This window comes from Alternaria alternata (genome assembly GCF_001642055.1).
Source record: "Alternaria alternata strain SRC1lrK2f unplaced genomic scaffold CC77scaffold_6, whole genome shotgun sequence".
Lineage (NCBI taxonomy): Eukaryota > Fungi > Ascomycota > Dothideomycetes > Pleosporales > Pleosporaceae > Alternaria > Alternaria alternata.
Genome location: NW_017306195.1, coordinates 1,184,368 through 1,195,416, shown reverse-complemented (window position 1 = coordinate 1,195,416; position 11,049 = coordinate 1,184,368). Strand labels below are relative to the sequence as shown.

At 51.1% G+C, this 11,049-nt stretch overlaps 5 protein-coding genes across 5 annotated transcripts; 4 read left to right on the top strand and 1 right to left on the bottom strand.

The window, feature by feature from the left end:
- The first annotated feature begins 145 nt into the window (after nucleotides 1–145).
- CC77DRAFT_1039290 (pisatin demethylase) lies at nucleotides 146–2,362 on the top strand. Its single transcript, XM_018527154.1, has 3 exons — nucleotides 146–370; nucleotides 470–1,683; nucleotides 1,734–2,362. Exons 1-3 carry the CDS (start codon nucleotides 163–165, stop codon nucleotides 1,860–1,862), a joined length of 1,551 nt encoding a protein of 516 aa, XP_018388247.1. The 5' UTR covers nucleotides 146–162; the 3' UTR covers nucleotides 1,863–2,362.
- Nucleotides 2,363–2,396: 34 nt separating this feature from the next.
- CC77DRAFT_1087357 (alpha/beta-hydrolase) lies at nucleotides 2,397–4,342 on the top strand. The gene is made up of 4 exons (XM_018529452.1): nucleotides 2,397–2,880; nucleotides 2,937–3,867; nucleotides 3,921–4,056; nucleotides 4,109–4,342. The coding sequence occupies exons 1-4, from the start codon at nucleotides 2,474–2,476 to the stop codon at nucleotides 4,240–4,242; spliced, it is 1,608 nt and encodes a 535-aa protein (XP_018388246.1). The 5' UTR covers nucleotides 2,397–2,473; the 3' UTR covers nucleotides 4,243–4,342.
- Nucleotides 4,174–5,868, bottom strand: CC77DRAFT_1093274 (hypothetical protein). Its single transcript, XM_018529674.1, has one exon. It carries the CDS (start codon nucleotides 5,807–5,809, stop codon nucleotides 4,442–4,444), a length of 1,368 nt encoding a protein of 455 aa, XP_018388245.1. The 5' UTR covers nucleotides 5,810–5,868; the 3' UTR covers nucleotides 4,174–4,441.
- Nucleotides 5,869–5,971: 103 nt separating this feature from the next.
- On the top strand, nucleotides 5,972–7,164 carry CC77DRAFT_748593 (UBC-like protein). Its single transcript, XM_018533072.1, has 2 exons — nucleotides 5,972–6,176; nucleotides 6,226–7,164. The coding sequence occupies exons 1-2, from the start codon at nucleotides 6,125–6,127 to the stop codon at nucleotides 7,056–7,058; spliced, it is 885 nt and encodes a 294-aa protein (XP_018388244.1). The 5' UTR covers nucleotides 5,972–6,124; the 3' UTR covers nucleotides 7,059–7,164.
- A 1,173-nt stretch (nucleotides 7,165–8,337) lies between these two features.
- On the top strand, nucleotides 8,338–10,220 carry CC77DRAFT_959292 (hypothetical protein). The gene is made up of 2 exons (XM_018535568.1): nucleotides 8,338–8,484; nucleotides 8,536–10,220. Exons 1-2 carry the CDS (start codon nucleotides 8,371–8,373, stop codon nucleotides 10,150–10,152), a joined length of 1,731 nt encoding a protein of 576 aa, XP_018388243.1. The 5' UTR covers nucleotides 8,338–8,370; the 3' UTR covers nucleotides 10,153–10,220.
- Nucleotides 10,221–11,049: the final 829 nt, after the last annotated feature.

Here is an 11,049-nt window from a genome sequence, read left to right as displayed (position 1 = left end):
TCAGCAAGGGTACCTGCAGTCACGGCTTCGCTTGCTGCATCGCAACATGCTTCCGTATTGACATGCATGGAGAAGCAGGCGACCCCGCTCGTAGAAATACCATTCTCTGTCTTGCTCAACTGTTCATCCTTTATTCTTCTAAGCTGACATCGTGTGTTCGACATGTCTTTGTTTGCGCAGCTTTATGCTGCAAGATGGATGTTAGGTTTGATTGCTCTGGCGGCCTACGCAGCGAGGGCCTATTTGGGCTATCGGCGGCTTCGAGCTTTCGCTGGTCCACCTACCACGGGGTGGTCCGAACTGATACACATCCGTGCGTTCCTGGGGCGACGTTCCCATCTCTGGTACAGAGAGGTGGGCGAACGCTATGGTGAGTAAACCTCAGGAGGGCTAGGAGTTGGAGCGCGGAAAAGGCGCCGTGGCTCGCCTGTGCGGCCCGCCCCTTCCCAAGTGCTGACAGCGCCAACAGGCCCCATCGCCCGAGTCGGCCCCAACGACTTAATCACATCCTCGCCAGACCTGCTGGCGCATATGAATGCGGTGCGCTCGCCATACACTCGATCAACATGGTTCAACGCTGCGACGCGCACAGAGGTTGGCAGAGACCATGTCTTCAGTCAGATTGATGAGGCTCAGCACACCAAGCGGCGTCAGCAGATGGCTTCAGGTTACTCTGGGAAAGAAAACCTCTCCCTGGAATCAGATATCGATGAGCATGTACAGCAGCTTCTCGACCTGATCAGATCAAAATATCTTTCCACCACCACGCGTTACACGCCCATGGATCTTGGAAGCAAAATTCAGTACTTCACCCTTGATGTCATTAGCAAGATCGGCTTTGGTAAAGCGTTCGGAGACCTCAAGGCCGATGCTGATGTTGATAACTACATTAGCTCCGGAAGAGACGGACTGTCGATTATAATTGTGGTCGCTGGCCTTGGTTTGACGCCTTATCTCCACTGGCCACCTATTGCACGTATTTTTGGGCCCTCAGAGAAGGATGCAACTGGTTTTGGGAAGATGATGGCTGTAGCTCGGGGTCTTATCGACTCACGTCTTGAGAAGCCGACGAGTGGTCGCTCGGACATGCTTGCTTCGTTTATACGCCACGGTTTGAATCGAGACGATCTACTCACCGAATCAATGCTCCAGATCTTGGCAGGTTCGGATACCACAGCGACTGCTATCCGCGCGACGATGCTCTATCTGATGACACATCATAGGGTATATAAGATCCTTCAGGCTGAGATCGACGCTACTGTCGCCTCAAGTCAGGCTAGCACTACTTTCGATATTGTTTCCGATGAGACGTTGAAGGGTTTACCATATCTGCAGGCTGTTGTTCGCGAAGGGCTTCGTATGCACCCGCCCATCACCGATGTTGTCCCAAAGAAGGTTCCCGTCGGAGGGGACAAATTCGTCATTGACGGCAAAGAATATTTCTTCCCTGGCGGGACGAACATCAGCTACAACGCATGGGGCTTGCACCATGACAAGAAGATCTTCGGCGAAGATGCTGACTGCTTCAGACCAGAACGCTGGTTACTCGATGACCATGATGATACCCACCGCGGAAGTCTGAACGCCATGATCCGGACCTCAGAGATGGTTTTCGGCTATGGCAAATACCAGTGTCTCGGTAAGCCCATCGCATGGCTGGAGATTAGGAAAGCCATCTTCGAGGTATGTCATATAGCCCTCCGCGGTGAACCATGACACTAACTAGATGCTAGTTTCTGCGACATTTCGACTGGTCTCTTGCGGACTCTGAGAAGCCTTGGAGATCATTAAACTACGGTGGTATCTTTCTGCAGGACCAGATGAATGTCCTCGTCACTGAGAGGAAATCCAGCTTGAGATGAATGCAGTTGTGTGACGGACGTCAATCATTCGATAGACTACAGGTTTGGAAGTCTTCTAGGCAATATCTCGGGCTTTGCAACGATCTTTTCACAAAAAGAAGCGCACGTGGTATATTCCAAGATCCCGGATAAATGACGTGTGGACGGTGCGTTATGCAACGGCACACCGCGAGGCTTGCGGGGTAATGTGGAGCGAATGTCTACCCCGGATTAATTTGCATCAACCGAATTGCATCACATCGCCGGCTAATATGGCACGTCACCGTTTACTTGACTCTGTTACCAAGCTTCTCAATTCACCGTGAAGCAGCCGCAGGGCTGGCACAGACAGGCTTAAAATGCTGCCAGTCCAGTTTTATGCTCCATGCCCAGGCGACCAAGCATCGATTCAACGTTGCCAAGAACACAAGCATGCTTAGAGCCGCGCTGGTCGGTAAACGAATGCCGGATAGGTAAATGGCGATGTAGCTATGCTCCCCATTGGTGGATGTTCAGGAACGAGGCTTCCGTGGAAGCTCATAGGGAGGTTTGAAATGGCAGATGATGTATGGTGTATATGAGTGAATGCACATGCTGTGCAATCATGGCGCAATTCCCCAGATCCTTCCGCCATGAAGCTTCGAAGATCCTGCTTGGTCACTGCGTGCTTTGCCACCAGTATTCTCGGTTCATCCCCTGTCGTTCATTCGCAAGCTGGTATCTACCAAGGACGCCACCTCCCAGAATTCGATCAGGATTTGTTCCTGGGCGTCAAGTTTGCTCCAAAGCCAGTACGCTTCGCACCTGCTGAGCTAGTGAAAGACTCCCCTACGACATATCACAATGCTACACAGTACGGCATTGATTGCAAGGGCTATGGTTCGGATACGAACACCTTGGTCGCTGCAAATTGGACGAAGTTGGGAGAAGACTGTCTGCACTTGAACATCGTCAAGCCCAGAACAGATGAGACGAGCCTGCCAGTGTTGCTATGGATCTACGGAGGTGGATGGCAGCAGGGTGCTACTAGCGATCCGCGGTAAATGGTCCCCAAAGACGCTCTTACACTGAGCATCAAATACTAACTGTATCCAGATACAACATGAGCTATATCGTCCAGCAATCTGTGCTGAACAACAAACCAGTCATCGGCATCTCGATCAACTATCGCATGGCAGCCCTTGGTTTCCTTTATAGCGAAGAGGTCAAAGACGCCGGTGTACAGAATCTAGGACTTCGCGATCAACGACTCGCCATGCAATGGGTCAATAAGCACATTTCTTCTTTCGGTGGTGATCCCACAAAGGTTACTATCTGGGGCGAATCGGCGGGTGCATACTCTGTCGGAGACCACATAGCGGCATACAATGGTGAAAACGAAGGTCTCTTCCGCGCAGCGATTCTGGAAAGTGGTGGCGCTGTCGGCGCGCCACTCAACGGCACAGACTGGTACCAGAATATGTACAACAACCTCACCGAGTCGGTTGGTTGCGCTGGCGCTGAGGATACGCTCCAGTGTCTTCGCGACGTACCCTACGAGACGATTGCACCCTTCGGATACCAAGGCCTCGAATGGTTCCACGTCATAGATGGCAGCTTGATACCTCGATACGGCTCAGAATCACTGCGGGAGGGCAAGTTCGCAAAGATTCCTCTTATCCTCGGTACGAACACCGACGAAGGCTTTGGTGTGAACGGGGTAAACAGCGACGCCGATGCCATCAATCAGATGGTGCACTCCAAGCGCTGGAACATTAACGAGACAGTTGCCGAGAAACTGCTTGAGCTATACCCCAATGACCCTGCACTTGGCGAACCGTACGGATGGGGCAATCGCACATGGCCGCAGTATGGTCTTCAGTATAAGCGCTACCAAAGTATCGCAACTGACCTGACCATGTACGCTCCGCGAAGAGGGCTTGCACAAAGCATGAGTGAATTTGTCGATGGTGTGTATTCGTACCGATGGGATGCACCAAAGTTCAATACTACGCCTGATACGATCGGCGTCAATCATTTTTCCGAGGTATGTATCTTCCTCACCGGGAGAAACTTTTGAAGAGCTAACCGTAATGATAGATCCCATTCGTCTTTGGAAACACAGAGCAGCAAATCACTCCCTTGGGTAACAGCTCGGAGAACATTGCGCTATCAAAGCTGGTGATGCGAATGTGGACGTCGTTTGCTTATGATTTAAATCCCAATGGTCACGGTGGTAAGTTAGCATGCTTTACATCTACTAATTGATACACTGACATGTCGAGAAGTACCTCAAATACCCGAATGGCCGAGCTATGCAAGCAATGCGACGAACTTTGTGTTCCGCAAAGATCAGAGTTATATTGAAGAGGACGACGATCGAGCTGAAGGGGTTGCGTACATCAACACTCTGACACGATGAAGCTTTCTTGCAGAACGCTTCAATAGTGTTCATATGATAGTAATGAAAAACGATGCCTTACTAGCTGCGTGCAAAATTCGAAGTATTGTTTGATGGAGATTGCAGGATAGCTTTGGATGCCTCGAGCACAAAGGAAAAACCACGCTGCTCGTTCATTGTTCAAACAGGTAACATTCCAGAAAGCTGGGCATGATCCAATCTAACAGTTGCCAGAATCACGAAACCATTCGCTCCTAGGTACAATGACAGTTGATTCTCCCATTGTATAAGCCTGTTGTGCCAATGTTCGAAAAACCCCTCGTGTATGAGGGCATTCCCGTATCTGTTCCAAAAACACGTAGAATTTTGGAGAGCCGTGGTATATCCATGGAAGACGTTTTTGCTCAGTAGTGCTGAAATCCGCCCAGTGTGACCACCCAATCTTCCGTCGAAGGTGTTCAACTTGAACTCTCCATCGAGAGAGCAGCTTGCCTGCGTGTTGCTGAAGAGCGTCAAGGAACTGTCCCACACGGATTCCATCTTCATCAGATACAGTAACAAGTAAATGCAGATGGTGTGAGTGTTGTTGAGTCATGTAGATGCCTAGTGCCTTGCAAGGAGGCTCCGTCAAGAACATATCAGCAATCAAATTTGCAAAGTTCCCGCTGGGTAGCGACCCTTGAACCAGGCGGGGCTGACCAGTTCCGGCTTTCAACGCGATCTCGCATCTGCCTAGCTTCAGTTGCATGCGGTCACCAAACAGCTCTACAACGTGAGGATTCATCATGAATTGACTGAGGTCTATCCACCGCCGGCTTTGATCAACAGCGTCGGTCTCTGCAGGCTTCCATTGGAGACGCTCATACGCATCTTGGATCGCCAGATAGGCAGCACCGGACAGTGAGCTGGCTTGGACGATTCTAGCTGGGTAGTAGACTTGCCTTAGCTCGTGCAGAGGTCTTTGCGACGCGGTTGCGGTCTCTTGCTCAACATGCGCGATCTCGTCGTCGGGCGGCTGCACCCACGAGATGCCTGTCTGTATATCAATGCGATCGCCATATTCAACTGGGGGCCAGGGATGGTACGATCGGTACTCATAGGCCAGAATGTGTTCAACCGTCCTACGCCAAAGACGGTTTACGTTCCATGCGGTATGCTGTGCTTGAGGGGTTGCTTGTCGTAGGATGAGTTCCAGCAGCTCAGGTATAAGGAGAAGGCGATGCACTGAAGCAGAGGGATTGGGTAATGCAGGAGCCTGGAGACCGTGTGTAGCTACAGTATGATGCGGGACAGCATCCGATGAGAACATGGCCACGCGCGAGTCAATCGCCCGTAGCGCCTCGCTTCGCCATTGTTCGACAGCAGCCTCTAAGAACTCTGGTGACCTAGGTGGAGGCATTGGCCACGGGATCCGAGGAGGCTTTTCACCCATCTTTTCAAGAATACGTGCACTTTGGTACAATGCTGAGTACATTGTTGAGTCGTAGCCCATAGAAGATATGTCTTCATCAGGAAAGAACTGCGCGATCAGCAGGTCGTGAGGATGATACACGGACATATCGTCAGTGTTGGGCTCAGTTGAAGACATGGTGGAATAAGCCAGAATTGAGACTAATGTAATGTTATAGTATGTCAAGCCCGCATAAGCCGAAAAGGTGGTTGACCATAATGTGTTGGATGAGCTAATTATTAGTGGGGCCGAACTTATCGATTACGAGCAGTTGCCGGTGCTTACCAAAGACGCAGCCGCGTCTTGGTTGTCTACGTTGCATTTCGGTGAATGCGCTCAAACGCGTGCACCGCAAGGTAGCTGATATACATACACCCATGGTTCTGCTCATTTGTCACACTATATAAAGATCTTGTTCATACCCCGTGCTCTCAACCTACAACCGCCGCGACCATGTCCACCCGCGGGCAGTTCAACACCAAGAACCCGACTATCAAGCGGATATGTATGCGAGCATAGATGGTGACTAATGATAGGTAGCTGACGTGTCGCAGTAAAGGAAGCTTCAGAACTCTCTACGTCGCCCTCCTCAGACTACCATGCCGAACCTCTGGAAACCAACCTCTTCGAGTGGCACTTTACGATCCGCGGCCCGCCCGAGCCATCGCCCTATGCCGGCGGCATTTACCACGGTCGCATAGTCCTCCCATCCACGTATCCTCTCCGCCCGCCGTCTTTCCGCTTTCTCACACCCACTGGACGCTTCGAAGTCAATCGCGAAATCTGTCTAAGCATATCAGGCCATCACGAAGAGACATGGCAGCCGGCATGGGGCGTGCGCACAGCTCTTGTCGCGATAAGAAGCTTCATGGACACAGACGCGAAGGGGCAGCTCGGCGGCATCGAATGCAGTAGAGACGCACGTGAGCGCATGGCCAAAGACAGCGGGGCATGGAAATGCGCCGGCTGTGCCAAGAGCAACGCCGAGATCATGCAAGAGAGGGAGGAGCTTGTCAAGGAGATCGAGGAGAAGGAGGGCAAGAGGAAGGACGAGCAAGTTCCCGAAGAGTTGAGACTAGCTTATCGCGACGAGCTGGGCAAGGAAGGTGAAGAGGACAAGAAGGTGGATAAGGGTAAGCAGCGGGCAGTAGAGAGTTCTGCTGAAGCCGCATTGTCTGCATCGCCCTCAGAACCTGCGCCTGCAGCTCCAGTTACAGTCCTATCGCGACCAGCTCCTCCAGTGCCCATAGTGAGACCTACAAGGACAACAACCGCCCCGCCGCCTCAACAGGTTGCCCAACGCAGTCCCGACCTGGCTTGGATCGACACTTGTATCTACGGAGTAGTGGTCGCGCTACTGTTCATGGTGCTCAAGAGGTTCGTATAAGCAAGCTATCCTGGATATACGGTCCTGTCGGAACATCCATTGTAGGACGGACGCAGTAAGATTTGCGCAAGTGTACTGGGTCGTGATCGTCTTCCTAGTCTACGCATATCAGTCTTCGGCAAGCAAGGAGTTTAGGGGAGTTTTCTGTTTTCACCTTTCAAGTCATACCTATCCTTAAATCACCCATGTGTTTCACTTCCAAGTCAACTTCATGTTAGGCAGTAGTTCTCACTGTGTCCATCAGTATGACTGTCCTTGCCTCTGTGCCCTTCCTTCATTCTCCACGAAGAGCTCGACTCGTGAAGGCGAAGTCTCGTCATTGGATGGATACGGTCTTCATGGCTGCGATGCTTATGTGTTGTGGCAGACCTGCATAGTGCACCCAGCTCGGCAGACATCTGGAGGATTGACGTGTTTGGTGCAAGCGAAACCCCAAGTGAGGACGACTGTCGGTTCATATATACATGTCGTGAGCATTGTATGTGTGAAACGAGTACCAGTGCCAGGTAAGTCTCACGCAAACCATCACCTCTCTTGAGTATCCGCGAGTAGACGGAGCTACGCCATCTTCTCAGACGGCTCGCTGATGCACCTCTACCTTGCTGCCTTCTGAGACTTGGCCACAACGCTCTATCGAGGCAGTTCTCGGGCCGCTTTGATATCACTTTCACCCTCACTTTTCGCCACAACGCCCCGCGATTTCTCGAGGTCTTGAATCGAGTCACAAATGCTTGGCAATGTTTACAACTTACCATTTCCACACTACGCTCGACGATGTCGCCCACACAAGCCACCACTTGACTAACAACGGCAACTCATCTTTTAGTTCTAACATATTCTCAGCGATATCCTGGAACAAAGGACCCGGAACATTCTAACACCGGCCATGGCTAACTTCAAGACCTTCCTGTCAGCTAAGTTATCCCGCCGGAGCCACGATAACGATTTGGCTGAAAACGACCACAGCAGTGGCATGGATAGCAACACCGGTACAAATAGGAGTAACAGCGCCCCTAAGATGCGTCACAAGCGCGACGACTCCACGCGCCTTATGGCTAGCTTCCAGAAAGTCTTCGGCTACCATCGCCGTAATAACAGTGTCCCACCAAGCTCTGATCTTTACATCCCATGCATGACTTCTACGCCTGCACCAGCTACATCTATCTCTACTTCCAAAAGACTCTACCGTTTCCAGTCACCTAAGCAGAAGACGGTCGGTACTGATAACCATTTCTCATTACGACAAATACTAATATGTCCAAAGTATGCTACCTCGACTTCTCCTTCACCTTCGACAGCGAACAACACCACTATGCTTTCAAACATGGTTCCTTCGAGCACTCTACCCACGAGCCCATTCACACCACCTACAAGCGCGCATTCTAAAACGACGATACCCAACGAAAGGCATGTCAGCGTCACCTCTGTTACATCACTGACCAAGTCTGTAACCCATCCTGCTGGACCTGGCATCAAGACTCAGGCGGACCTCGACCTTCCAACCGACATCGACACGCGCGCCGACAGTCACCCAATATTTCGAACAACCTCTAAGCCAGTGGCCGTCAAGCCGACTCATGACAGCCCTGATGCCTACACAGATGAATTAGAAGCCGCTTTGGCGGATAGGCGAGCAGCAGAAAAGCTGCTGGCGCAGCGCCATACTGCTATTATGCCACGGGCGAATACCAGCGAACGTCTAAAGCCTTTAGGAATTGTTCTAAAGAAGAACGGTCCCAGGGATGGTCATAATATAGCTCGTCTCTCGAGTAGTCTCTCTCCGTCCACCCTCCGTCGAACCAGCCTAAGAACCGCAAACCAGAAAATTGAGGCTCTACGTCGACGCAAAGCCATCAAAGATCTCACCTTCTTTGCAGCAGATGGCTGTCCTACCAACATAAACATCATGGATCAGATCAATGCCCACTTTCATCTCCAAGCCCGCCACGCTGATGGCGATATACCTGATGCCACCTTCAACGTCAACGGTATAAGTATCCGTGCGAGCGAAATGCCCAAAGGCTCTGTCGAGCGTAACTGGATCATGCGATACAATGCCGTGGTCAATAACGCTGAGCTCGTCGAGCGTCGACTTATGAACAGCGAGGATCACGAGATGATCGTCGCACAGCTCTTCCCTGAGGACCCTAGACACATACTGAAGCCAGAGCACTTCGAGATCTTTATGCATGGCCTTGGTGAGGAAGGCATCCTTACAAAAGCACAGGCCAAGTCCATCGCTACTGTTGCCGTATCTTTAGAGGAGTTTGAGCAGGGTATACATTATGTTCAAGGCTCGAGAAACAAATACGCTCATCGGCGCAATACCACTGCGGCTGCCATCTTCGACATCCCTCGGCAGGCTAGCCGGGGTATTACGTCCTTTCCATCTCGTCAGACTAACGGTGAGAGTCAGCATGAGCTATATTATTATCTTCGCATCCTAGTCGAAGCCGCAGTCTACCACCAAAAGTTCTGGAAAGGCTACTTCTTTCCCAATGCCCGCAACAAATTCAACAACTTCTACGAAGCCCATAAGATCACGCAGGAGGGCTGGCTCCTCCCACCAAATCTGACAGACTACAAGCGTGAGTGGACACACCGCGAAGTCCGCCTCTTACATCGCGGTCAGATCATCTGCGACCTACTCAAACAATACGAAGCTGGCGAGATAACCGACTTTGGCATTGTCCGCGCTACTCGCGCAACCTTTGTCGGCGTCCCAGCGCAGCCCTCCTGGTGCCCCGAAGACCTTGAATCCTTCCTCTATCATCGGATCAACGAATCTGGTCTTGCTATTTCCAAGATCCCGGAGATACTCGCCCTGCATCCAGAGCACGACACGACTTTTGCCAACTATCGGCTTCGTCAGCACGTTATCAATGGACTACGAGAGCGCGCTGAGCAATTTGAAAAGGAAGAGGCGACACGACTGAAGGAAATTGATAAGAGTTATATGACCTTCGAGCACGCTAAGAGGAAGGGGATGACAAGGTGGGAGAGGATGAAAGAAGGATTGAAGAAGGCGTTTGGAAAGAAGCAGATTGTGGCACCTTTCGACCCATTTGCGCCAGAGCATGCATTGGGAGGGTAGCGCATCAAGAAGGTTGAGAGGGCTGCAGTCGTCCGTTCTAGCGTTGTCTTCAGCTTTCCAGGGCTGGTCAGATTGCCTTAGCATCATTTCACCACAAGGCAAGAGTTGCGATGGTGCTAAATGGGTTTCGCATTCGATCGTGAGCTGTATGAGTACATGCGACATGCTACTTAGATATCCCCAACTGTGTAATCCCTTGTGATACTTATCGTTACATCCTGACCAATCATTTTCCTACCAGTGAATGCTCCGTCAAGTTAGCCTACAGCACAAGCATAGCAGGTTCTAACTTACACCTCATTAGCTGGTTTCTCCTCACATCACTGCGCAAATGCTTTGCACATGTACTTTGCTTCTTGGCTAGATAGCCTGCTGCTAGGTTTCATCGTCGTAGAGTATCGGCCAGGCAGAGCAAGCGCGATTGGAGTCTCGGTGCGAAACAAGTCATTAGCTTCTTGCATCCCAAGAACATGGCCAATATCCTTGCTCGCCTGTTGATTTCGATCAGCTCATTGGAATAGAACTGTCATAGCTGTAGCCGCAAGCGTATATCTCGCAATCATCAGCCTGCGAGTGGGTTGCCTGTAGGTGTGCGTTCAGTTCTTGGCCCCCACTACGTTCATCCTTCGCACCAAAAAAGGGCCATGGCCCTTTCGCGCATCACAGCCAATCATTCAGGCTCTATGTAGCTGAACATGCAGCCAAGATGCAGTAGCTAATAACTCTTGCCCTTTTCCATTTCCCGCTTAAGGCAGCGAGAGGCTTAGCGGGCTGCAAGTATGTATTATCGAAGCATCCTGCTTGTTGCTCTCATCAAAATCTTGCACTATTCGTACCAACACTATCTCAGCCTTCCTACGCTGCTTTACGAGTGCCAACGCATCGACACTTGTGGCT